Below are 27,577 nucleotides of genomic sequence, written 5' to 3'. Positions count from 1 at the left end.
TCAGAGACGCGCTGGCGGGGTGAATGCACAGAGCAGGCTTTCCATCACGGCTCGGAGGCGAGGTGCGCGGGTGCCACGGAGCTGCACATCCGTCTCTGTCAGGACCAGCTGAGCCATGGGGCGGGCTCCGCGGCGGCCTGGCCAGGGCCCAGGGGCTGACGAGACCAGCTGCTCGCTGAGGACCCGCTTCGCTGGCCGCTGCCGACCACGTGCCACTCAGCCCGGGCGGGTGGGGCCCAGAGACATGCCGTCGCTAGAGGCCACACGGGACCCCCCGGGGGGGGAGCTATTCTGGGAGCCCAGGCCTAGCAGAGCTCTGCTCCCGAGGAAACGAAGCGCAAACTGGCCCCCACGGCTGCTTAGCCAGTGACAGGATTCCTCCCTGGGACTGCCACTGCACGCACACATGCACACGTGCACACGTGCACAGGTGCACGGAACAGGGAGGCTGCTCCTGGCTTTGGTCCTTTGTGAGAAAGCCACAGGGGAAGCACACGTCCCCCCCGAGGAGCCTCCCGGTTCACCAGACGTGTGGGGTGGACGCAGCCCAAGGAGGCGTGGGTCGCGGGGGTCTTGGGGATCCACACCAGGACCACTGGAGCCGCAGAGCCACCCCTCACAGTCTCTCAGCGGCCGGGGCACTGGAGGCTCCGGGGAGGGAGCGGCAGCCGCAGCGCCTGAGGACCCCCAGGACCCCGTCTGCCGGCATCCTCTGGTTTCCCTTCCCCGAGGCCTCCCTGTCTCCTGGGCAACAGCACCTGCTGGCGGGTGTCCCCCCTGGTCTGCCTCCCCTACCTCCTTGTGACACACCTGGGGGGCCTCTCCAAGCCCTGCTGTGCCCCCTCCTCCCCGTGCAGCCCCGGCCGCTTGCCTGCTGCCCAGGGACGGGCCGGCACCTCCTGCTCTCATGTAAGTTCTCACCGAGGCCCAGACCCCGCAGGGACCCCGGCCCACGTCCCTCTGCTGCAGAGCCCTGGCCCCAGGAAGAGCGCGGTGCCACAAACACTGGCTCAGGCCTCCTGCCTGTCCACGCCTGCCTGTCGGTCCACAGTACACGGAGCGGCCGAGACCACACTGAGGCTTCGCCTGCGGCAGGGGTGACACGGCAGGGGCAACCCCCCAGGCTGCTCCTTGGCTCCCAAGCCCCCAGGATGTGGCCGCCTTTCAAGGCGCCGCACAGGGCCACTTCTGGGGGGGTGCTGGCTGGTGTCCCGGTGGCAGGCTGCCATCAACGGCACCGTGAGCCGAGGTCCTGCGTGCACTCCCTGCCAGCCTCCGTCCTCCCGGCCCCTCTGACTGGAGCCAAGTGTCCCCGATCGACTGTCACCTCTGCTCACCCACGAAGGGCTGGCACGGCTCACACCTACAAGGGCGCCCAGCGCCCACCCCAGCGGCTGGGGTCAAACCTGCGCGGAGCGGCCCCATTGGACTGGGAGTGCCCCGCGGGCAGGGACCAGCTTACTACCTCTGCGTCCAGGGTCCCCGCCGACGCCGAGCTCAGCAGATGACCCAGCCCAGGGAGACCGTGTCCCCCTGACCGTCCAGATGTCTGCCTGGTCCAGCCTGTTGCCTCTGTGGCCTGTGGGTGGGCCCTGGGCCTGCTCTCCAGCTGCCTCTGGACTCCACTTCCTGGGGGAGCCTCCCCGTGCCCAGCCCCGGGGGTGGGGCCCTCACAGCAGCCAGGAGCTCAGGGTTGACTGGAAACCAACAAACCAAGGAGCTTCCCTCTGGGCTGGGCCGGACCACACAGCCCTCCACACGCGGCAGTTAGGTTGGCGGAGGGCATGAGCCTCGGTGCAGGACGGGAGCATTTCCCCCCCGAAGAGGTTTGCGTGTGGTGTGGTGTGCTCTGGTGACAGGGGACATGGGGACAGAGGCAGGAACGCGTCAGGCTCTGACGCCGTCGGGCTCCGATGCCGTCGGGTGAGACTCAGGCAGAAATACCCCCTGGTGATGTGAGCAGGTACGGCTGCTCCTCCCTGGGCCTTCCCTGCAGTGACTCTGAGGCTGGGCTGTCCCTCGTCCCTGCTGTGACGGGACCGAAGCCGAAGCCTGGAGCCCCTGGGCACTCCCCCCCCCCCCCCCGGTCCTGCCCCGCCCTTGCGTCCGGCCCCCACAGGCCTCCTGTCCTCACGGGAACTGCCTCCCCGGGGCCCCCTCCCACCCGGCCCCTGCGTCCACTGACTCAGACCCTTCCCGAAGTCCTGGCCGCCGCCGGCCCAGCAGACCTTATCCCTCCGCCCCACGCAGCTTCCCCCGCTCAGCCTGCAGAGACGTGTCCTCGGCTGAAGCCTGACACGTAATCTCAGTGAAGAAACAGATTAGTGCAGAGCTGGCGCGGTGCGGTCTTCGCAGGTCCGTCCCCCACGCTACGGTGTCCCAGCACATTTGGAAACCGCAGGGGCCTCTTCCTGGCTGACCCGGGGTGTTCTGAGGGGCGTCTCCGGACGCTGGGGCTGATTTGCTCTGTGGACCACACCCCCGTCCACTGTCGCCGACGCAAGAGGTGCAAAGGGCCTCAGGGCGTCACCCATCCATGCACCTCACACGTCGCCGAGGGCGGGGAGGGGCCGGAGTCTCCATGCAGGAAGCACCGGGACGGTCAGCCCCCTCCTAACCCCAATCTGCGCTCTCAACCACAGCTGACCCTCAGCAGCATCAGAGTCGCTTGCAGTCCCCGGAGGCCAGCAAGACCCTGGCGCCACCAGACCCGAGGAGAGGGAGACAAAGCCAGGAGGCGGCGGACGCGGCCCCCAGCCGTGCAGTGCTGGGCTGGCTGTGCTGCCCGTCAGCCTGGAGTCACCGAGCACAGAGCACGAGGGTGGGCGCCCTCCTGCCCTCCTGCCCTCCTGCCGGAGGGGCCGCAGGGAGTGGGCGGTGCAGCCCAGGGCGGGGAGGCGGCCAGAGCAGTGGTGAGGGCGGTTCACACTAAGCACAAAAGGTCGGTGATTGAGCAAGTGAGGGTGTAGCACGTGAGGACAAGGGAGCCAGGCCCGCTGAGGAGGGAGCTCCACACATGGAGCAGCCGCAAGAACCCGAGTGCCGGAACCCGGGGAAGCCGTGTGGACTTCACGTGCTCAGACACACGTACGCGAGCGTGCGGGAACTCACACACGGAAACGTGCGTGCCTGTGCGGGAGCACCTGGGAACACGGACAGCCCAGCAGCGAGCACGCCCAGCGCCCAGACCTTGGTTTCTAAGCACCGCTCCGCAGTAAACAGAGCAGAGTGGAGACGGCTGATCCCAGGGCTGGGGCCGGAGCACCTGTACCAGAGAGGGAAGGCCGCCCGGAGCGTGAAGCCACACCTCGGAGGACAGAAGCGCGTCGGAGGCAGAATCCTGGGCCACGTGAACAACAACATAAGCGCGGGAATTTATTACAACCCAACAAGGCACTGTGACTCCCTGACTCTTTCCTGACAAACAAACACACGAACACCTCAGCGGGGGAGAAGGGAAACTCTCCCTTTAATTCGATTCATAAGCGTAGAGGAAACGATGGAAGTGAACAGCCGTCATGGGCCACCCCGACTGTGGTGGCTGGTTCAGGGGACAGTAGTCCCTGGAGGCCGAGGCTGAGGCATCAGGATCTGGACACACCCTGGAGAAGCTCCCACAGAGCAGGGATCAAGCACAAGGGGACACAGCCTGTGCAGAGAGACCAGGCAGGCCCACCGTGACCGGGGCACGGTCCACATCCCTAGTGGAGGGATGGGACCCACCAGGAAGGGCACGGCACCATTTGGGGGGCCTTCCTGCCAGGAACGCACGGCCTGAGGCTGGCCATGAGGAAACATCGGGCGGACCCAAGCTGGGGTCACCCTTCAGAAGGAGAGGCCTGTACCCTTTTAGACTGTCAAGGTCACGAGAGACAGAGAAAGACAAAGGAACTGTCCCCACTGGAGACTGATGGTCACGGAGGTGCAGCACAAACTCCTGGGCCAGAAAGGAAAGGGCTGTGGCGGGCAGCCGGGGAGGGGGGGGGGTGCCTGTGGCCTGCGGCTGAGTCAGCGAGGGTTTCCCGACCGGAAGAGCTGTGTGTGGTCACGGAGCATGGTCCTGGGAGGTACACGGTGGTCTAGAATACTTAGCGGCAGCAGGTCACCATGTCAGGAAAAGACAGTGTTTTTGTCTAGAGGGAGGCAGTGAGGACGCGGCAGGCTCTAGTGTGGCCGATCGGGTACCTGGCTTAAGGCAAGTGTTCTTATTCTTGTGACCTTTCTATGGGTTTGAAATTATTTCAAAATAAGGATGGCAGTTTGAGAGGACTGAATGTATTCAAAAGGATGTATTTATCCCAAAAAAGAGCCCACCGGGTTTTCCTTTTTTTTTTCTAGCTGGGAGTAGGAGAGGGAAAGTTTGACAAAGTGATTCTAAATTCATTTGAAAAAGCAAGTTGGAAAATGATCACCAACCAAGGTAGAAGAACTTGCTCTGATGGATATTTAATATTTTAAATTAGTGCAGCTGCATAATATGTTTTATACATATCTAAAACGTGCAGGCTTGGCCCCAGAAAAGAGTCCAGAAACAGGCCCGAGGACGTTAGCGCAGGATTGGGTGGACTTCTACATCACTGCTGATGGGACGGAGGGCTCCCCATTTGGGAGAGAACCAAGGTGGACCTGTATGTCACACCCCACACCTAAGAAACCACAGTGGGGTCATGTGGAGCACGCCTTAGTGGGGAGTAACTCATAGCGGTACTCATCCTAAAAATATGGGTATGGTGGGAAGGAGGGCCTTTGTGATATAACCTAAGTCACAAACAGAAACATTAACAACAACAAAAATGCACTGGGTCCCTATCCCCCCATCAACTTCCAAAGGGCAAAAATTAAACTCAAAAAAGAGTCACAACAGAAATAAAAGGTTAATAACACTGTTACACAAAGACCTTTTAAAAAGAATTAATAAGGAAAAAAGGGCGAAGGCCATAAGTAAGTAATTCACAAAAGAAGAAATGCAAACAGCTAGTAATTTCTGGAAGGGTTTAACCTCACTGATCCTGGAAGAAATGAGGAAGTTTAAAAAAGAGAGGTTTTGGGGCTTCCCTGGTGGTGCAGTGGTTGAGAGCCCACCTGCCGATGCAGGGGACACGGGTTTGTGCCCTGGTCCGGGAAGATCCCACATGCCGCGGAGCGGCTGGGCCCGTGAGCCATGGCCGCTGAGCCTGCGCGTCTGGAGCCTGTGCTCCGCAATGGGAGAGGCCACAGCAGTAAGAGGCCCGCGTACCGCAAAAAAAAAAAAAAAAAAGAGGTTTTGTTTGTTTGGTTTTGGTTGTGAGATTGGCAAAGATGTTTTTTAGAAATATTGTTAAAATCCTGTGCTTGGGGAAACGGACACCGTCCAGCATCACTGTTCGGAGTGAAAATTGGTACAGGACCTCCACTGTTCTGGAGAGCCAGTAAGTAAAATGTGAACACATAAATATACACATATAAATACACTGTGTGTGTGTGTGTGTGTGTGTGTGTGTGTGTGTGTGAGTGTGTGTTTGTGTTCTCTGACCCAACAATTCCCTCTACAAGCATTTAAATAAGTGCACGACGACAGATAAACCTATTTGTGGCAGTTATCATTACATTGGTAAAAAAAGATCAGAAAACTCCCCAGGATTCATCAATAAGTGATCGATTACATAAATTCTGACCCTCCAGAATAACAATGTGGTATTAAAAGTGAACATGTAAATGCAGATTTACCGACATGGACACAGGCCCACAGAATGCGGACGAGGGAGGTGACGTGTGTTTCCGCGAGCCCACTTAGGTCCAACTGTGTGTGTGCTCAGCTCAGAGCGACGTCCCCACAACTTAAGCAGGGCGAAATCTGGGCTTTTTTAACTTTTTAATACTTTTCTGCCTCGTTTGATTTTTTACAATATTCACGTCTCGTTTTTCTAAGCAGAAGACAAAACTATTTTTCATTTTGAAAAACTGTAAAGAGACATAATCGTCTGGATACTTTCATCACTGATGACTTCAAGATGCTACAGTAAACAGCAAATCCAACAATGTGCAGACACCACATCCACACGTTATAGATCTGGATGGACTCTACAAGTGCACTGCAAGTTATTACGTATATCTGAACACACACACACATAATCAGAGGGGACGAAGACAGGTGGGTGTGGAGTGCACAGCAAATGGGTACGTGCACAGAGTAGGAGCTAACTCTTTGTTGAATTAGGAGCAAATAAAGAAATGCTTCTCTCTGAAAAGTCTGAAATAGAAATCAAGATGCTCACAGCGTCAAAGGAATGCACGCCTGTCCTGGTGGGTCTGCTACGGGACCAGCCGTAGGGCTCCGGCTCCCCACCTGTCCCATCGCTGCTCAGGAATGGGAAGGATGGGACCCTTGCCTTCACAGGTGTCACGGGCACCCGCTCTCCTTGCCCCTGGCGCATGCACCCGCCCCGCCGCGCACACGCAAGCACACACACTGAGAGACAGGCTGGTACAACAGGCTGAAACGAGCGTGAATCAGGGCAGAGACACTCGGCTGTAACAGCAATCAGCTGCACAAGGACAGGACGGCAGCCTGAGCTCGGCACACTTCATCTGCTACCGCCAGAGCCATCATCCTGAAGCACGTCCACTCCCATCAGTTCAGAGCTTCCCAAGCCTTCAGAAAGGGCCCAGACCCCGGCACCCATGCCCTCTCGCCTCGGGTGGACTCAGCGGACGCGGGAGACTGGCAGGACCAGCCTGGGCAACGGGCCTCTCCTGACCACTGACGCTGTCCCCTTGGGAAGCCCGTTCACAGCACGACTCCCCATGATCCTGTCCACAGAACGAGTGAGGTGACATCGTCCAGGTGCCTGGGCCACAGGCAGCATCCGCTGAGTGCCAGGGCCTCCCTCCCGTCTGCCTCGCAAGCCCACAGGAGCTGCGGTCCCCGCTCCGGCTGGGCTCACCGTGCGAGGTGTCGTGTGTGACCCACTCTGCACAGGCCAAGCACACACACACACCGCACGGGAGGGGCCCAGGCCTTCCTGATGTGGAATCTACGTGGGCTCCCGGGCCTAGCACCGGCAACTTCCTGCCACATCGGCCCCAAGCGAAAGCCGGAGCCCAGTGTCCCCACCCGACCCAGCACTGCTTGGCCCTCTCTGGAATGCATTTGACCTCCCAAACAGCTCCGTTTAATCTGTGTTAGAGATGTGCTATGCTGCACAATCACCCTTCGTAATTTTTCTCAATTCCTCAAGATGCGTTCTGCTACCTTTGAAGAAATGAACACAGCTTCCCTGCTCATTTGTACCATACGGAAAGGTCATAAATTTTATATCCAAGACAAATGGCAAGCTTTGTATTATAAAAACCCTATTTTTCCTGTTATAGCTTCAACCAGACGTTTGGCCTTTGCTTAAATAGGCATTTGGACTGAGCTGCACATGGTTTTGAGCTGATACACAGAAGCTACAGCAACAAACCCTGAGAGCAAAGAGCCTTTTGTCACCATGGTTCCCACCCCACACCCTCCAGCCAGGCCCCAGACGTGGCCACACCTTGTTTCACCGCACGGTGTTGCCCTCCTTCTGGGATCTCAGCCGGGGCCCTGAGGACTAGTTACCCTGTAGGTCAGCGTCTGGAGGACTTGACATCGTGAGACTGGGTCAGGGCGGATGGGGCTGCCTGCCCGGGAGTGCTCATACCTGGCTCAAGATCACCTAGTGGTCAGCGTGGCACAGGCTGTGCTGGGCCTCGATGCCCGGTCCCTGGACGGACGGAGGTGGGCTCTGAAGAGTGAGAGGCACAGAGGAAGGGGCATCACAGGGAGACCAGGGGCCCCTCTGCTTCACGCCAACACTGCCGTCCTGCCACCAGAAACCAAGATCCAGGCGGAAACAGCGCCGACGGCTGCGGCTAGCATCCTGCATCACCCAGGACACGGTGGGGGACACGCAGTCACCTGGGAACCCCAGAGCCACGTTCAAGATACACGCTCTTCCCAAAACGACTCCCAGATCTGAGCAGTCGTGTCCTTCAAACAAGGAACCATGTGTCATAAACACATTTTTCTCATCTAGGACCGAGGTGACCGTATTTTTTACTTTTAAACCATTTTATATTTCTAACCCATATTTAGAAATTTGTACCTGCCTGAGGTAGAAGCTCGTTCACCTGACGAAGGAGACAATGTCAAAGGAAAGAAGGGGGCAGCACACTCCCTCAGCGCAGCTCTGACAAAAGCAGGGCTGTGACAGTGACGCCCTAGGGGACAGCGCCAGCCCTGCCGGGGCCAAGGACCCCGAGGTGACGGCTATGAGCCAATTCACCGGTCGGGCCGCCTGCAGGACAGGTGGGGAGGGAAGCCGTGTGTCACAAGCGAAACTCCTGGGCAGTGGGACAATGTCCTCACGAGACGCCTGAAAGGCGGTCCATCCACCGCGGGAAATTCACAGAAGACTGGGACAGCCGGAGTCAGAGCGCCACGACCCCGCCAGGAGCGCCTCGCAGGAGCTGGGGCTCGGTCTGCCGGAAGCGCGGCATGGACGGTCAGTGCGGTCCAGCTGCCCAGGCGGTGGCAGCGAGCTAGGACGGCGCTGCGGCCAGCGAGGCGCTGCCCACGGGCCCTGTGGTTTCGGGGGTGCCTCCACACGGTGGCTCACGGCCTCCCCTCATTTGTGCGTGTGTTGGGTGGGGGCAGGGGGCAACAGCGGGAGTGACGGCTTGGGGACACTTTAAAGAGTTCCTAGGAATCACGGCCCAGGGTCTGCACCCTCAGCTTCCCGGAGACTGGACTGTGAAGAAGCCTTGGGGTAGGGCTCTCGATTCTCTGCGGTCTGACCCCACCAGGAACACAGGGCCTGTCCTGGACGATACAACCAGGATCCACTCCAGCCTGGACCCACAGCCGTGCAGTGAGGGCAAGGGAAGCCCCAGGGTGGCACGTGGCCAGCCCGTACCACACACGCCGCTTCTCCGGAGGTGGACCCTCAGGACAGAGAGCTCCTGGGTGGGGTGGGTGGAGCCCCCGCCCCTTCAGACCCTGCAGCCTTTCCTCCAGGGGTCTGGAGGCTGCCGGGATGCTAACACGTAACCACGAACCTCTCACGGATGTGCTGGCAGAGGCTGCAGAGATCACCCTTCCTGGAGCCCCCGCCCTGGTCCTGCAGCACTTGGCACCTGGAGACGGTGCGGCGTCCCGGGAGGTCAGCAGAGCCCTGCCCTTGTCGCCGCCGAGGGACGGGAGCCCGGTCCACGGGGCCCGGATCTGAGGGGCTCTGAGACCTACACAATACCCGCTCGACTGTCCCGAGCCCTCGGCAGGGCTGCCTCTCGCGAGGACAGGGCGTGCGGTGCTGGCGCGGATGGCCACGCGGGGCCCTAAGCAGGGCTTTCTGTCGGGAGGCGGAACAGGGAGGCAACAGACCCAATTGGAAGAATAAGCCCAAGGGTGACGCCGCTCAGTGGTAACCCCTTCGCTGACTGAAAAGGGAAGATTCCTCCACTGTAACAGCATCTAATCCCCAGAAGCTGATCTAAAACGTGACACTCCGAGAAAAACGAACGTGGCACAAAGAACGGAGCCTTTCGGGACGGTGGCTTTAGTGCCGAAGCGAGTCATTAACAGAGCTGGGATGCAGGGCCGTCTCGTCTTTGTCGAGGGGAGGGATTAACAGACCGTCGTCTCTGAGCCCAGTTTCCTGAGCCACAGGTCTCTGAGCAGTAAGAAGGCACCGGGCGGAGGCCAGCGGCCCCTGGGGGCTGCGGCCACGTGGGGTGGAGTCCGCCAGGGACCTCTCACCCCGCAGGACAGGCTCTGAGCCCACCACCTGCGGTCCTCAGGAGGCTCCCCTGCCCCTCCTGGCCGGGGTCCCCGGCCAGGAGCCTCCCTCCTTCCTGCTGGACCCCGGCCTCCCACGTGGCGCCCTAGCCTGGGGGTCTGCACAGCCCCTTCTCATCTCTCGGTTCTGCTCCAGAGTCAGGGACAGTCCCCAGAGTCTCAGCCCCCCTCCGCCCGCTGTCCTACTGTGTCCCCCTCGCAACGCGTTGCATAACTGACCGTTTGCAGGCCGGGGGCCCAGCTCATGTGCAGGGGCCTCGTGTGTCTGCCAAGAGGGAGAGTCACCGGCTGGCGGTGCCAAAGCGGGTCCCACATGGGCTCCCCACCTCCACCTCAGCACTGGCGCCGTCTCAGCCTCTCCCAGATGCTGCCAGGCATCTTTCTAAAACACGAATCCCTTACAAGCTTTCTCACGGCTTGCCGCTGCCTGCAGGACGCATTCCAATTCTCTCACACGCACAGAAGGCCCTTCACACCTGCGACCAGGCCGCCCTTTCAGCCGCACCCCTTGACACCTGCTTCCCCCCACGCAGGTCCCTGCTTTCTCCGGCACCGCGCCCGGGTCTCTGCCCACACGGCCCTGACGGCAGAGCCGAATCAGCCGGGAAGCCCCGCGGCCTCTGCCCGGGAGGGCGTCATTCACGCGGTGGTAAAGCAATGCTCACACCGAATATACCACGCGGGTGCTACGGTCCGGGGCCTGGGACACAAAGCGGCAAACACGGCTCCTGTCCGCAGAAGCCTGAGGGCCAGTGGAGCATGGTGCAGGGACAGAAGGGGCGCCCAGCAGGGGTCTCGGCCCCAGGTCCACCCCGGCGATCCCAGAGGGCGGTGCCGCCTGGGGAGATGTGTCCGTGCGCCCTGCCACGTGGCACCAGCCATGGGAGAGGGCCCAGGTCACCGCCACCTAGTCCTGTCTGTAGAGAGAAGGGACGACGGAGAGCCCTACGGGGGCAGCGAGTCACATGGCAAACACACCCAGCCGCCTCTGTGGACGTGGCCCGGGCCGGGGCAGGCCACGGGGAGAGGCCCTGAAGGGGGAGCCCCCCCGCTCGAGGCCAGTCACGAGCAGATCACAAGGAGGCTCTGCCCGGAGAAGCCTGGTGGCCACTGTCCGCGGGCCATGGGAGCCAGTCAGGCTGCCAGCCTGCAGCGACGTCTCTGCCGGCCGTCTGTGAGTGGGCACCGTGGCCCAGGAGGAAGGAGCAGGTCTGGGCCCCATCGGACCTGGTTCGGATCCCACGCTACCCCTGCCGTGGGTCCTGAGCACCCGTGGGGACCACTCGGCCCTCGCAGGAGCCTGAGCAAAAGAGGCACCATCCCCGCCCCGTTTCCCAGTCCAGGAAGCGAGCCCGCAAGGCGCCGGACGCGGCTTCGGCCCCTGCCACGCGCTTCACACCAGGAGACCCTGAACCACACAGGCTCCAGCACAGCCGCCGCATGTGATACCCTTAAAGAAACGGATTACCTGCACTTTGTCTTGTGAATGAATTATTCAATGGGTTTTGATTTGTCAACCTCTCAAAGAGCCAGGTACACCCGTTTAAACCACGTGTTTTGGTAAATTTCTGAACAGGCAACGCTCCTTTTGACAGGTTAGGTAAGGTAAGGAAGTCAGAGACAGAAGCATCCTCTGAATTCAGGCTACTACAGCAGCACCTGCATTAGAGGATGTTTGAACCCGTCTCATTCAGGATTCAAGCCCACAAGCACCCTCTCCATAGACAATCACCGTTCCATCATTAGGTCCCTGACAGATGCAGACGGGGAAGCTCACACACCTGAACACCAGCCCCTCCCTCAGCTGGGCCCACGTCAGGCAGGAGCCCGGCCCAGGTGAGGTGGGCAGCCCAGCAGCTGTGTCCTCGCGGACCACACCTCTCTGGTCGCAGTCCCTGCAGCACGGTGGCTCGGTCCCAGGAAACAGTTAATAGCCTGTGTCTTTCGGCTCCCCTGTGCTGGCCTCTTTGAGGGCCGCCCTCTGCGGGGCCGGGGGCCGTACGAGTTTCCTGCCAGGGGCGAGCCGAGAGCAGCTCTGGACGACTCCCCCAGGAAGAGGACAGAGGTTATCATAAAAACTAGACGTGACAATAAATGCAGGATGTTCCCCGGGGTCTTAATCTCTTCCTTCAGGAAACCTGAGCAATTCCGCCTTCCGTGCTGTGTGAGGTAGAGGGTGCGTGCGTGCGTGCGTGCGTCCTGGGTTACCTGCTTCTGCCCCAACGATGGAATCCTTCCGAAGCCAGAGCCCCAGCCTGTGGTGTTGGCCTCGCCGCCCATATGCTCCTCCTAAGGCCAAGTGCTTGCTGACCCCCGAGGGTACACTGGGCCTGGCAGCCTCAGGAAAGCTCGAGAGGCCAGCGTGAAGTTGGGAGGGTCACCGTCCATCAGCGTCTAACACGGCCAATGTGACCCACGGCGCTGTTTGCTGCTTGGCAAACTCTAACCCCTTCCTCCCCCAGCCATGGGGGAGTAGCTGGTGGAAGAACTACGCTCTCCTCCAGGAAAAAAAATTTAAAGTTGGACTTTAAACATCTGTGTGAAGGCTTCTAAGGACAAGACGAAGCAGGACTCGATGGCCAAGGCTATGAGGAGAAGGGAACCTGGAGGTGAGCGTTCATTCCTGGAGCTGCCGCCCCGCCATCCCCCTGAGTTTTCGCCAATTCTTGATGTTGGGCAAACAGCTTCTGCTAAAAGGCAGAGAAGCCAGCAGGGTCTCTGGAGCTCTCTCGGGACGGTAGAGGCACAGCATGGCTGGGACTCCAGGGAGAAGGGAGGCACACTCAGGGGTCTTCCTCCTTTAAAGCATTCTTCAGATCCTTGAGCTCAGGATGCCTCATGGCAGGAAACTCAGAACCTAAGTAAAAAGCCACTGAAGGGCAGAGCAGAATTCTCAGAAGTTTCATAGAGTTGAGGAGGCAAACATAGGGCTTTCGAGCTCGCCAAGAACAAGGAGCCCTGGACAGCCAGACCCTAGGGACAGGGGTCAGTCAAGAAGCCTGAGCTCCACCAAGACTGCAGGCAGGACCCAGTCAGCTCAGTCCATCAGGGTTTACGTGACCTGCCTTGACACTGGCCCATCCAGGAAGGGGGTGAGCACCTCTGGGGAAGCCTCTGTACCTTCTCTATAATGCCTGGCATTCGATCAAGAATTACCAGGCACACGGAGAAACAGAACCACGAGAAAAAACAGGCAACAGAAACAGACCTGCAGATGACTTCAAAATAGCTACAATTAATACGTTCAAGAATTCATAGTTCAAATGCATATATCGGGAGAGAGAGCAGGCTGGACCTGGCTACAACGTTCCGGGCTCTGGCTTCTGCCCAGTCCCCTCATCCACTCCTCCAGCAGCCCAGCGTCAAGGCCCTGAACATGCTAATCGCTTCCTGCCCGGGGCCTCCGCACCTGCTGACCTTCTTTGGAGAAGCCCTCTCTCCCGCCTTGCTTGCTCTGGCCCGCGTCTCGGGTCCTGAGGAGTCAGTTTCAGTGTAGGACACCCCCACCCCATGCCCGCCCGGGTCTGGGGTCTGGGTCGGGGCCTCAGACTGGGCTTCTTCACTCGCTGTCTCTCACGGCTCATCACCGTCATCAGCCATTGTTTGGGCAAATGGTTTCTGTGCAGTTAGTTTTTTGTTTTGTTTTGTTTTTTTAAATGAATTTATTTATTTACTTTTGGCTGTGTTGGGTCTTCGTTTCTGTGCGAGGGCTTTCTCTAGTTGTGGTGGGTGGGGGCCACTCTTCATCGCGGTGCGCGGGCCTCTCACTGTTGTGGCCTCTCCCATTGCGGAGCACAGGCTCCGGACGCGCAGGCTCAGCGGCCATGGCTCACGGGCCCAGCTGCTCCGCGGCATGTGGGATCTTCCCGGACCGGGGCACGAACCTGCATCCCCTGCATCGGCAGGCGGACTCTCAACCACTGTGCCCCCAGGGAAGCCCACAACAGCTTTCTTAGTGAACTCAATCTACATACTAAATCTGTTCCACGCCATGCCATGCTAGGTGTGGTGAAGGGACGACTGAATAAACGACCACCATCGCTAACCACTGTCACGCAGGCACGGCAGCAGCCGCTGACGGCCCACCGTGGACCTGGGCCCACCCCCAGGTCCACCGTCCACGGGGGTCTCACCTGCGGACAGGAAACCCAGCAGGAGGCAGGGCTGAGGTCTGAGTCCAGGTGTGTCCACAGGGGCCTCCACGGGACAGCAAAGCCGCTGAGACAGACAGTGAGGCCCAGAGGCCCCGAAGCTGTCCAAGCTGGGCTTGGCCCCCCACGTCCAGGCGCGGCTGTGGGCAGGGGAGGGAGCCGCCCGACAGCAGACGAGGGGCACCGACCCTTCAGTCACACGCTCTACAGGGAGCGCCGTCCAGGATGCCGTGAGCAGACAGAGTCCCCCCTGCACCACACACGCCATAGAACCGACAGCAGACGAGGGGCACTGACCCTTCAGTCACACGCTCTACAGGGAGCGTCGTCCAAGATGCCGTGAGCAGACAGAGTCCCCCCTGCACCACACACGCCATGGAACCACCGACAGCAGACGAGGGGCACCGACCCTTCAGTCACACGCTCTACAGGGAGCGCCGTCCAGGATGCCGTGAGCAGACAGAGTCCCCCCTGCACCACACACGCCACCCGCCTCTGCCTTCAGAGGGCACGAGAATGAAAAAGGAGGTGACAGTCAAATCCACCCGAGTCCCCCCTCAGGATGGGGCCACATGGTGGGTGACACAACGCGGCAGCACTGACGGCAGAGCCCTGGCAGCTCTCCAGCTCCTTCCCCTGCAGGTAGGTCGAGATCCAGGGAAAGAGGGCGGGCGCTGCCCACTTCTGGGGGTCACATTCCTGGGTGGCTGTCACCCAACCTCTCCCTGTCACCCACTGCCTGTGATTCCGGTGAGCCGGAATCTTACCTGGGAGAGGTGGGGACCCCACCGGGGCAGCGAGAACGCTCCGTCCTCGGGGTCCCAGGTCTCCGTCGCTCCCCGGGGAGTGGGAGGGTCCCGCTCCCCAGCTCCCGTCACTGCCCCAGGGCTGAACTGCAAGAGAAGATTCTCCTCCCCACACCCTCCCTTCAGTCAGCTCGACCAGGACCCGCAGCACCTCCCCGGCTTCGGGGGTCCCTGCGGCGCCAGGTCTGGACGGGATGTGCCCCCTCCGGGCGCCCCCAGGGCTTTCAGCAGCGGCCTCTCACCCCTGGTCCCCCAAACCTCCATACGCCGTCACCTCGAGGTGGCAGAGCCAAGCTGGTCCCTCCTGCACTGGGCCGCGGGGGGAGGGGCAGGCACGGGGGCCCCAGCTGATTGACAAAGGCCGACGGGTCCCCAGGGACACCTGCACACAAGGGACCGGCTCTCCCTTCCCCACGGGGCCCCTGCAGACCTTCCTGGACCTGCATCCGAAGCAACAGGCGCGTCTGCAGCGGACAGGCTGCCGCACCCCTGTTCCTGACGCTCGGCTCCCAGGCCCCCAGCGCAGGAACAGGACAGGCGGACAGAACGCTGGTGCTCAGCCCTGTGCCGCCCGACCCTGTCCTTCCGGAGGCAAGACAGCCCCCGACCGAGTGTCACGCAGAGGCTCTAGGCTCAGGGCCAGGCCACTCCGGAACCCGCCCGGGGCGGGGGGGCCAGCAGCACCCCTTCTTGACGCCCTCAGGGGCCTGGGCGCAGCGCCCAGCCCGCTCACAGGACACGCAGGACCTGGTCCTGGAGTGGCTGGCTCCGCCCCGACCCCCGGCGCGGGGCTCTGAGCCCCTCGAGAAGCTTGCAGCCGGGCCTCGGGCAGGGAGATTTTACAGACGCAGGCGGAGTTCAGGGGGAGGAAGCTCTTACTTGATCGCACCCTCCATCTTCGAGGCTGCCTTGTGGAACTGCTGTGAAGACTGTCTGTACGTCTCGACATTCTGCAACGAGAAAATGGACCCGACGGGTTACCAGACGGAAGCTTCTCTCCGGCCGCAACCCCACCCACAGCCGTGCTGAGTCCACACATGCCGACTTCCTGACCAGGATCGCAGGGAGGGCCCGGCTCCTCATGGACCAGCCGCGGCCGCCAGGACACATGGAGCCCCTGGCTCAGGGGCCACACCCCCGCCGCGAGCGAGGCCCGGCCCGCCTGCCCACCGTGTAAATAAAGGTTTACGGGCACACGGCCAGGCCCACGATTTGTGACCGCACGGCTGTGGCAGCTCCTGGGCTACGACAGTGTCCACAGAGGCAGCGAGGCCCACACAGCCTAAGACACTCACTATCTTAAAGAAGAAGTTTGCCGTTCCTTCGTCTGGTCCAACCCCATCTTTACGTGGACTCTGCTGCCCAGAGATGTGAAGCAACTTGCCCGAAGCCACAGAGCAGGCAGCGGTGCCGGGACCACAGCCCAGGACCCACGCACTCACCAGCACTGCCAGGCAGTCCCAGAGGCACGTGCTGCCCTCCTTCCGAGGGCACCCCGTGTGTGCTCAGGGCCGGCAGTGTGGGGACGGCAGCAGGACAGAGCTGGGCTGGAGCCTGGGGCCACCGCAGCATCCTTCCAGTCAGTCACGCCACTTCTTTGTGCCCCAAGGCGAGTGGCTTCAGGCCACCCAGGCCCAGCACCCCGCATGCCACGTCTCCAGAGGAGACCAACGTAAACACAGCTGCCCCCCAACACCAGCTCCTGGCCGAGCCCCGTGAGGCTCACGGGTGGACCCAACATCTCCAAGGACGCAGGCTCGAGGACGAAACCGCCCAGAGGAAGCCCGACACGGGGCTGGCGTCGGACACCCCAGCAAGATGCCCTGTGGAGCTGCTGGGCCCACACAAGCCTGGGGTAGCCCCTTCCCACCACAGATGGGCAAACGCAGCTTCAGGGCTCCCGCGGGGGCCAGTCAGTCAGGCCCTGCAAGCAGCCAGTGAGGCAGGTGAAGGGACCCGCGGAAGTGGAGACCCCACGGCCTGTCGGCCTCCAAGCCCGGCTCTCCCACTCCACCTCCACTGAGTACACAGGGAGCCTGGCCCAAAAGGAACGAACCAGTCGGACCAGAACAGGTGACAGGTGCCCAGATCAGAGCCGCGCGGGACAAGCGCCGTACCCCATGGGCCCCATCATCCACCTGCAGGGAAGGTAACCACGGCAGGCGCGGGGAGCACGTCCCCGAAGCACCTGCAGGGCATCGAAGGCGGAGTCTGTACCCGGGTTGGGGGGGCGGAACCAGGCCAGCAGCCCTATCCTGGTACCACAGCCTCTGGGAAGGGCCAGCTGGGAGGGACGCGGAAGGGTGTTCCGAGGCGCAGCTCAGCCCACGAAGGGCAGGGGTTCTGCTCTGGGCTGTGCTGGGGTGAGCCCGCTGCCGGGCTGCCACCCCCAGCTGCAGACTGAGGCCACCCCGCCGCTCCCTGGCATGTTCCCCACCCCTGAACCAGGGAGACAGCCGACGCCCCTCTGATGGTCAATGGGAGCTGCGAACACCCAGCGCACAACAGGCATGAAATAAACGGGGGCTCTCCCCACCCAGCCCGGCTGCCCCCCTCCACAGGGACGTGCTGACGCCCAGCCATCCAGCCCTGACGATCCAGCCAAGAGATTCCAACTCCACCTCAACCAGTGGATGGTCAACCAACACTGACCCTGGGGAGGGAGTAAGGACACAGGTGAATCAGGCCCGGCCCTCTCCGCTGAGCAGACGCTCTCCTGGGATGTCCATGTTTTAACGCTCTCTGCACGCGGCGTCTGCTCTTTGGGTCACTTCCTCCCTCGAACCCTGTCTCCTAGCCATCAGGCGGGCAGCCCTCCCCGCGGGGCGCCGAGAGGGGCGGGCTCACGGGACGAGCGTACCACCCACACGCCACCACTGCCTCTTCTGAAGTCACAGCCCCCAGCCACGCTGCCCGTCCCCTCCCGCAGACAGCCTCGCGGCTGAGGCCTGCCCTCCTGGGAGAGCAGCCGAGCGTCCCTTCCCGGGGAGCACCCGCAGCCCAGATGGGACCCTGCACCTCCACGCACCGCCCGGCTGGGGAGACCTGCGTCAGTGGCTGCACTGACTGCGACCTCAGCCTGAACCTGTGGTCGGTGAGGCTAGTCGCAGGAAGTGCCCGCGGGCCAAGAAGTGGTGGTAACCCCAGCGCGGCTTCCTCTACAGCCTCAGGATGACTCAGAGGACAGCCCCCGCTGCGCCCTCTGCGCATCTAACCAGGCTGAGCAGGTCAGGCACCGCCAGCGACCCCCTGCCCCCAATGCCCCCCGCACGCGTCCACCCGGCTTCCCGGGGCCGTTGGAAGGCCTCAGCCAGTGAGAGCAGGGCCCTCGCAGACTCCACCAAGGGGCTTCTGGAAGGACCGGGGGCCCCCCACCAAGACCCTGCTGAGCGCTGAAGGTCCCACGGCAGCCCGGCCGCAGGCAATGGGGCCGAGCAAGGCTCCACTCTTCAGGGTGTGAGGAGTCGTGGGGCGGCCGCGTGGACGACACAGTGACCCCCGCAGCCCCGCTGCCCCCTGCTCCCCCCAACCGGTGATCTCTCCTCCCCTAGATTCAGACCCCACGATTTCAGGGCCCCTCCTCCCCCTCCAGCTGCTGCGAGCGAGTCTGAAACCAGAAGACCCGATCTCGATTAATTAAGCCTGCCATTAAAAATTAAATAACGTGAGCGAGAAGGTGTGAGCCTTATCTCAACAGGCTTCAAGAGTCCCAGTGTTTCTTCAATTACTTCCCAGCAGTTTTCATATTTCATACTGTCTGATTTCTCCAAGGGCCTGGATTCTGGAGATCAAAAGAGAGGGCAGGGGGAGGAGGGAGGCTGGGGACCGAGGCGGGCTGTCCGTCCCCACCGCAGCCAGGACGGGGGGCCCCTAAGGCAGAGCTCGGTCTGCCGGCCCGGAGGGGAGCCCCAGGAACGGTGAGAGGCCGCCGGGCCATGAGGGTGGGTGCAGGCCGTGGGGGCGCGTCTGGCTCCCTGGCTTCTGTGTGAAATAAAGACGGTCCCAGAGCGTCCTCCATACAGCGTCGTGGGAATTGCTACAAAATGCCGCTGAAATGGCGCATATAAAACGCTTAGAGCTGGTGGGGTCTGGTACAGAGGAAACAAAAGATGTCTTAAAAGCTTAACGCCCAAATGCGCGTCAGCCAAGGGAAAGAGAGGCGAGCTCCACCACGGGAGGGGTTCTCAGCCCCTTTGCCTGACCTATCCCCAGAGCCGCCGGCGCTGCCGGCACAGAGCCGCCACCAGGAGTGGCTGAAAAGGGGGGCAGGCGCAGATCCGCTAGGGCACATCAAAAGCGTGAGCAGGACGCGGCGTCTGTCTGGTCAATGGAAGTCTCTGAGCTGCCGCTCCGTGGCCGCAGCCCCACCGGGAGCTCGCAGACCGGGCGGGGACGAAGAGCAGGCTGGGGGCCAGGCCCAGAGAGGCCGCAGGGGCCACGTGAGGATCGCGAGCTTGGACCCCTCCCCCAAGTGAGAGCAGCTCAGCAAACACTTCGGGAGAGTGTGAGAGAGACGGTCACTGGTTGCGCTCTGCGGCCGTGAGCACTGAACCATCAACCGGGGACCCAGGGCCCACGGGGTTCAAGTGGACCCCCATGCCAGGCGCTGTGGCTGGGACCAGTCACCAGACTGGCCCTTCACACCCAGAGCTATGCTTCCGGTAGGAATGTCTATCCCTCTGCCGGGTGCAGACAGATGGTCAGAGGCAGACGATCCCGCCCAGGGGCCAGAACCTCGAGGGAAAGAGGCAGGCCCCAGAGCCGACCCATCAGCTTCCCATAGGCGCATGCCTCCGGCAAGGGATCCAACGAACCGAGGGCCACGCAGACCGGGCTCAGAGCAGACACACGGTTGTGCCTAGAGGCACCTGAAGGCCCAGAGCCGGGAGAGTTCCAGCAAAATCAGTGCAGCTGTCGGAGCCGGGGCCGGGGCTCAAGGAAGCACCAGAATCTGCAGGGAGCAGAGTGAGGACGGGAGACCCCAGACCCTGCGGCGCTTCAACACGTCCAGGCAGTCATCGGGGGTACGGAACACTCACCAGCCTAGTTACCAAAGGCTCTCCAAGCCCACGGGAACGCAAGGGCACGTGGAGAATTGTAAGAAGTCCCAACAGTCAACATAAAGCTTTGAAAGCTGCTGGGCGTGCAGTCGGTGACACAGTAGGTGAAGGGACAGAAATTCCATTTTGTTGAGGGACTGAACAGCTGGCTCTTCGTGAAGCCGGTTCAGCATCTGTGCCCCTCCCGCGCGTTGGTGCCGGCCCCCTCCCCAGTCGCCAGACCCCACCCCGACCCCACTCCTCCCTCGCTCTGCTCCCTCCCCCGACCCCCTGGCGCTGCCCTTTCAGCCAGTGTTATTGCTAAAAATGACCAAGTGAAGCTGGCCGGCTATGCCCTACTCTGCTGAGTGGAGAAGACACCCCTTTCCAGACTTGCTCCGGCACTCACCCAGGATGGGTAAGGGTCAATCCTGCCCCCGCTGCCTGCCCTCAGGGATGCCCACTGAGATCCTTTCAACCCCGGGGTCCCTTCCCTCCACCGTTTCCTCATCCCCAGGCACACCGTCCAAACTCATCCACGGCCACCTTCCCCAGGGCCACGCCCAGGGCTTCCCACCCTCCAGGAGAGCCTTACCTGGGATCCCAACTGCAACCTGACAGCCCTACCTAGGGTCCTCAAGCATCCAGGACAGTCCCGCCTGTGAGCCCCCCTCTACCCCACCCCCCCGGAAGGCCCCACGTGGCACGCCTGCCCTCTAACCCCACTGACCACGCCTTTACCCTCCACCCCTCCCACACCCTCCTGTCCTCACTTCCGCTCCCTCCCGGGTCCCCTGCTTTGCCCTCCCTGGGCCCTGCTTCCAGCCCCTCCCATCACACCCTGCGACCCTCAGCTCTCACCCAGGTACCTCTGCACCCGGTCACACTCCAGGCCTGGCTGATCCAACCCACCTGCCGTGTCCGCCCCTAGGCCCAGGAGACCCCACAACGAACTTAGGCTCCAACCTCAGGTGAACCTTCCCCACAGCCTGTAATTCTTGAAATTCCAGGACAGCTACCCCCACCAGGCCTGTTTCCCAGCCTGAGCTCCTGCCGTGGGCAGATGGCCGCTTCTCGACCCCAGAGACGTCGGAGGCTGCAGCCGGGCACAAACAGGAGTCTTTCCCCAGGGCCAGGGTGCCTCTGCCTTCGCCCACCCCCGCCAGGCCCCGGGTCCCTCGGGCAGCGATGGGCCATCTCTGGGGCTCCGAGGAGGCAGTGACCAGCAGGCCGTGGCTCCTCTGTTTCTTCCTCTCATTTATGAGTGCCTACTGTTTACAGCAGTAAACGAGAGAGGTGCAGTCCTGGCCTTCGCAGAGCTAGCCGCCAGGTTCCGGCAAAACAACAATTCTACTCAGGAACCAGTGCCAAAAAGACACGGCAGGGTAGGGGTAAGGCACAGCCAGGGAGGCCGCGCTGCGGACAGCGTGGGTGGATACCTGAAGGACATGAAGAGGGAAACGAGGTTCGGGGGAGGCTTAGGCTGGGACCACCGCGGCGCGCTCTTGGAAAAGCAGGGCAGTGTGGCTGGAAGTCGGTCAGCTGATGGCTGGACCGGGGCCCGGCCACCTCACACAGGGCCTGCTTCAGGGCTGGCAGGAAGCCGGGGGCTGGACAGGGGACAATGCGGTCTGATCTCCATTCTGGAGGGACCACTGACTGCGCCCTCAGAGTCGGGGGGTCAGGACCGGGGTCAGCTCCTGGGGGGGCGGGGGAGGGGGGGCTGCTGAGAGTGCAGAGGAAGGGGCCAGGTGGGCAGCACAGCCCTCACAAGGCAGCCAGCCAGGCCTTGTGCGCTGGTTAGCTGGTGTTTACTCTTCCAGACACACGTTTGGCTACTTGAATATCTAAAGAGTGTGAAAACAAAATACAGAGCACAATAGAAAACAGAAAGGAATTTTAAAAATGAAGGGACATGAATTTTAACTCCACCTTTGTGGCTTACTGGTAACCCGATCCCGAGCAAAGGGCCCCAGAGTCAAGGTCTCAGGACCGCCCCCCGCGGGCAGTGACTCAGGCCACAGGTGTGCTGACCAGGCGCCCCCCGGGAGGCAGGCTCCGCACGCACAGGTCCTCAGCACTGAGACTCGGCCCTGGGACCAGGGGGCGCTCCCGGAGGAAGCTACAGGCTGGACGCCCCGCTTCCCAGAACCTCGTCCCCCACCCCCGCCCCCGAAAGCTGAAAGCCTCCCCGCCCTCTGGCCAGTCGGGCGTGCGGCCCACGAGGCCCGGCCCATCTGGGGACCCGCGGCGGCAGCACCGCCGGCTCGTCCGGCACGGGCGGACCGCTCCAGGCCTCACCGGCGCCACCGAGCACAGGCTCCCGGGGGACCTGAGTGCCTGGGACACCTGGGGGGCGCAGGTGCACGGAAGCAGGGCCCCCACGGGCACCACAGCCGTCTCCTAAAATCCCTCCGCGGCTCCCGCTGTCCTCACCCGTCCCCGAGGCCTCGCACCCGCGGGCAGCTCGCTGTGGCCCTCAACCCTGGAGCCACGGGGCCGCCTGAGCCCAGCCCGTAGGCTGCTGGGTGGTCTGGGGTGGGGCCCCAGCGTCGGTGTTTAAGGAAGATCCGGGGGTTCCCTGGGCACCCAAGGTGGGAAACGCTGCTCCAGGTCCCGGAAACCCTGAGGTTACGCCTGCTTTGTCACTGACCAGCCTGTGCCTCCGCCTGTGGCCCCTGCCCCACAAAGAGCTGGGAAATCTTTTATTTCAAAATTAGAAACTACAGCGGGACACTCAAACGTGGTCCTTCGTATTAAGTGTCCTAGCTGCTTGATACTTCGTGGTTTGAGAAGTTTTCAAAGAAAATCAAAGGAGGAAAGAGGGCTGAGAAAAAGGAAGAGGAAAAGGGGAAGTCTGGCGACCTTCGCGCCCCCGTCTCACGGGCCCCCTTGGCTTCCAAAGTAATTGGAAACACGTTCGGCCCCGTTGTCAGTCCTGCGGAAACGCCAGACCTTTTGCTTCTCCTAAACACAGGTGACTTTTCTTCATGGTTGTCACCTCCTCTGATTCCAACTTCTAATTTTAGAACAGTTTCAAAATGTTGGTAGACAGCAGGCTTTGCGGGGATAATATAGCTCAATGTATATGAGGTACAAATTACCTAAGTTAAAAATAATTCTCTCCTTTATTGCAAAAATGACTAACTCAACTCAAGTACCGTAAAGGTTCTTGCTAAGTGCTTACTAAAGGTTCTAAGAGACTCTGGGAAGAGAGTTCTTTTCTTTTTGACTTCACCTACAGGAGAGGGAATTCGCCTGTGACGAGCCCCTACTGCACGCCAGTCCCCAAGTGCTGTTACACAGTTCACGTTGTTTGTTCTGCAGGCAGAGTCTGAGGCTGGGAGCTGGACCCAGCAGGCGTGTCTGCCCAGAGCCTCCTCCATGGAAGGATTAGTCCAGGCGCTTGACACAAAGAGACGAACAGATGCAAATGAGGGTTTTGGTCCTTCTACAGAACGAATACCTTGATGAGCTGAGACACGAACGAACACACACCTGAACCACCGGTATGTGTTTGCTCTCCGGGCTGTGCAAATGCAGACAGGAAATGTCACAGCACCGAAGAAATCCACACAGGTTCTCACGGAAGCCTAAAGTCTGGGGGCTGCAAAAGGGTATTTTCTAAAAGGTCCTATTCTCATACCCGCAAATAGAGCCCAACAGCTTATGGGCTGTAGAGACAGCTCGTAAGCACGAGCTCCTAAATGAAACAGGCTTGGAGTCGGGTGGTGCTGGGCTGTGCTCGGAGGAGTGGGAGAAGACCAAGAATAAACGAATAAAAACACCAGAAATAAGTAAGGTGCATTTAAAAAGATCGTCCTCTGGCCTGAGCCGCACGCGGCAGCCGCCCTCGGGGGTCAGGGGGCCATCTGCACGAGGAGGGACAGAGGCCAGCACAGCTACTGGGGACATTTGCTGCTGCGTGGGGGGGAGCGACACCCCCTCACAACCACCGGGGGGGACAATTCCTGACGTGCCACCCTCGGGGGCAGCAGTCAGTGCTGAGGGAACGGGAGCTGTCGTGACCACTATTATTACCAACAAGTGATCTGTTGAGGAAATTAACCTACCAGCTTCTGGAACCATGGATCGGGAGCAAGGGGGGGGTCAGTGTTCACGGCAGCGGGACCCCAAGGCTGCAGGACCCCAAGGCGGCGGCAGCTGATGGGGGGGGCTCCAGGACCTGGACCCCCAGGCACTCTGTTCTCCCAGGGAGCTGAGTCCACCGGCCACAGCCCTGGGGGCCGGCAGCTCCCGGCACGAGCTCCGGGCGCAGAAGGTAGAACGGCCCCAGGCCAGCGGCTGGCAGGCGGCAGGGGCGGCTCTTGTCCCCCCACCAACCCCAAGCCTCGGGCTGGGGTGGCCAAGCCAGGTCACGTCCCTTCCCGCCACCCGCAGGCACCGTGGGGGGAGCAGGGGGGCATGGAGCCCAGGGCAGGCCCCGCTGCCCTCCTTCTCTGCTCTGACTCAGCACTGATGCCCGGCCTCCGGGGCCATGCCCAGGGCCCTTCGGTCCAGCCTGATGCCCTCTGCTTCCCCCAGGACCGCCCTTCTGGAAGATGCCACGCAGCCACTCCTTCCCGCCCGCTGATCCCGCCCAGGCCGCTCTGCTGAAAGGGTGAAGTTTTGCACCTGAAGGAACCTCGACCCTCCTGCAAAGAGCAGCCCTGCAGCTGCCTTTTCTTCCCCTTCTTCCTTTAACATCCTCCTGTTTCCTTCCATCCTCCTGGAAACCTTACTTCTGCTGCTCAGGGGGAGAGTGTGGCACAGGCTTATTCCAGCCCTGCGTTCAAACCTCGCACCTTGGAGAAGAGTGTGACAGTCACCAGGTGCGCATCACCTGGACTCACCGCTCGCTGGGGCTCTGCCCATCCACCCACTCACACGCTCTTTCTGGCTGAAGCCACTTGACCTATCGACATTTTAGTCATCATGACCTTTGGCTCCCGAACACTTCAGCTGCATCTCCCAAGAGCAAATTAACTCTGATACTCTGAGTAAACGCTAAACAACTACCACAGTCGGGACCCTTCACATCAACAGGATAATTTTCTAATACATAATCTGTATCTGACTGTTTCCAACTGCCCCAGGAAACGCCCCCAATCCGGGACGCAGGCGAGGGTCACAGGTCATGCCTGGCCGACATGGCCCTGCCTGCCCTTCAGTCTAACCTGCTCCCACCCTCGCTCGGCCTTTCAGGACATTGATATGTTTCACGAAGCCAGGACAGTTGTTTCAGAGAATGTCCCTCAGTTGGAACACTTGTTTTGTCATGATTAGATTCAGGTTAAAATTCCTGGCGGAGAAACGGCAGAGGTGAGGCAGCCGTGCAGCCGTGTCCCCCATCGACACTCCTCCTCTGACCCTGGTTACTTTGCGGCTGCTTCAGAGTGACATCACGTGGCTTTGGAGGTGGGATTGTGAACACCTGGCACACTGGTGCCTCGCTCTCTGGGAGGAAGCCTGGAACGGCCCACCCGGAAGGGACACGTAAATGATTCGGCCAGGGCTTCCCTGGTGGCGCAGTGGTTGAGAGTCCGCCTGCCGATGCGGGGGACACAGGTTCGTGCCCCGGTCCGGGAGGATCCCACATGCCGCGGAGCAGCTGGGCCCGTGAGCGATGGCCGCTGAGCCTGCGCGTCCGGAGCCTGTGCTCCGCAACGGGAGAGGCCCGCGTACAGCCAAAAAAAAAAAAAAAAAAAAAAAAAAGATTCGGCCAACAGTCCAGCGAAGCCCCAGCACGGCCACATCAACTGCCAGGGGTGGGGAGAAGGTTCCAGATGGTTCCAGCCCCCAGCCACCATATGGCCCCGGCAAGGCCCCTGACTTCAGGAAACAAAGCCGAGCTGTTCCCGTGTCCTGTCTGAGCCCCCGACGCTCAGAGCCCGTGACCCTAACCAACGGCTGCTTGATGCCTCTGAGTTTCGAGGTGATTTGCTATGTAGGAACGTAGACCTGAGACCACACCCTTTCCCTCGACAACAAACACGTGACCTGAAGAGCGATGCTGTAAGAGCATGATTACCCTGCTTCCCAACAGTCACGGTTTTTGCTGAATTGATTATTATTACAACAGTGGCAAATGGGTGACTGTCTATCGTTCTCACCACATTTATTAGTTGTTGTTCCTTCGTAAAGACAGTTTTCCTCTCCTTTCCTCCTTTTGACCCTGTATGTTTTTATGTCAGTTTGGATTTAGATTCTCTTTTTAAAATCCAACGTGTTATAATCCGTTTCTGTCATCAATATTGTGTCGCGCAGACAAGGTGTCCGAACTCGGCTCGTGGGACCTCTTTCAGGCCGTCTCCTGGGTCCCGTATAGACGCACATGCCCTCACCATGTTCTGAACACTCCTCACTTTTTCACAAGATAAGATGTTAGCCACCCCAGCAGGTACGCAGCGACGTCTAACTGCAGGTCTAATTTGCATATCCAATAGCTAATGATGGTGAATGTCTTCTCATGTGCTTATCTGCCATCTGTATATCCCCTTGGTGGATTTTTCTAATTGGATTGTCGGTTTTTACTTACTTATGTTTTGCTGGTGCATTGTGACAGTATTTTCTATGTTCTAGACACCAGTCCTTTGCTTGGTGTGTGGTTTGTAGATATTTCTTTCCCCGTCTGTAGCTCCTCCTTTCATCTTCCTCACAGGGCCGTCCACAGAACGAAAGTCTTTAATTTTGACGAGGTCCATTGTAACGTTTTTTCCTTTTATGGATCCTGCTTTTGGTGCTTTTAATCTCAGTACCAGATGTTGTTAGTACATAGCAATCTGTAATGCAGTTGATTTTCGTGTGCGGGTCTCGTGTCTGGTGACCTTGCTAAAAGTCTTTATTAGTCCTAGGGTTTCCTTTTCTTTTTTCTTGGATTCCTTAGGTCATCTATGCAGATGATCGTATCCTATGCAAACAGGGACGGTTTTATTTCTTCCTTTCTAATCCACAGCCTTTCACTTCTCTTTCTTCTCTTACTGCAGAGGCTAGTGTCTCACTGGTGGCGTAACTCTAACCCTACTTTAAGTGAAAGTGGTGACAGCCACCTTGTTGCCATGGTGGGGCGGGGGGGCGTTCAGAATCTCATCCGTATCTCTGGTGTCGGCGGTTCTGGTACATGCTCTTTAACAAGTTAAGGTAGTTCCCTTCTATTCCTGTTTTTCCAAGAGTGTTTATCATGAATGGGAGGAGATTTCTGTCAAATACTTCTCTGTATCAATTAGTATGATCATATGTTTTTTCCCTTAGCATGTTGATATAACGGATTTCATTGATTTTCAGACACTGACCCAGCCTTGCACACCCAGAATAAACCCCACTTTGCATAACATGGTGTATACACACATAGTGTGTAATTCTTTTCATACATTGCTGGATTTGGTTTGCAAATATTTTGTTGAGGATTTTTGTGTCTAACTTCACGAGAGACATTGTAGTTTTCTCTTGTCTTTGGTTTGGTAACACTGCTTGTCTGACAAAGTACTGAATAATACTGGCCTCATAAAATGAGTTGGGAAGTTTCCCCTGAGCTTCTATTTTCTAGAAGAGATTGCGTAAAATTGGTTTTAATTCTTTTTAACTGTTTGGTAGAAATCTCCAGAGGTACCGTTTGGGCCTCGAGATTTCTTCTCCTGGAGTCTTAAAGTCATGAAGTCCATTTCTTCCGTAGTTACAGGACTTTTCTGTTTATCAGTTTCATCTTGGCTGAGTTTTAGCAGTTTGTGGTTTTCGAAGAACTGGTCCATTTCTTCTATGCTGTGGAATTTATGAGCATAAAGT

General features: G+C 59.8%; 1 protein-coding gene across 2 annotated transcripts in view; it reads right to left on the bottom strand.

Annotated features, from left to right (window-relative positions):
* The window catches only part of CHCHD6 (coiled-coil-helix-coiled-coil-helix domain containing 6), a 125,774-nt gene that overhangs the window by 7,790 nt on the left and 90,407 nt on the right, over nt 1-27,577 (bottom strand). For both annotated transcript variants that reach the window (XM_060163852.1, XM_060163853.1), the window contains one exon: nt 15,636-15,706. In XM_060163852.1, the coding sequence (XP_060019835.1) occupies nt 15,636-15,706 (71 nt within the window). The remainder of the gene's footprint in view (nt 1-15,635; nt 15,707-27,577) is intronic.

This window comes from Lagenorhynchus albirostris, chromosome 10, assembly GCF_949774975.1.
Source record: "Lagenorhynchus albirostris chromosome 10, mLagAlb1.1, whole genome shotgun sequence".
Lineage (NCBI taxonomy): Eukaryota > Metazoa > Chordata > Mammalia > Artiodactyla > Delphinidae > Lagenorhynchus > Lagenorhynchus albirostris.
The sequence above is the reverse complement of the archived record's forward strand: the minus strand, read 5'-3'. Positions and strand labels throughout refer to the sequence as shown.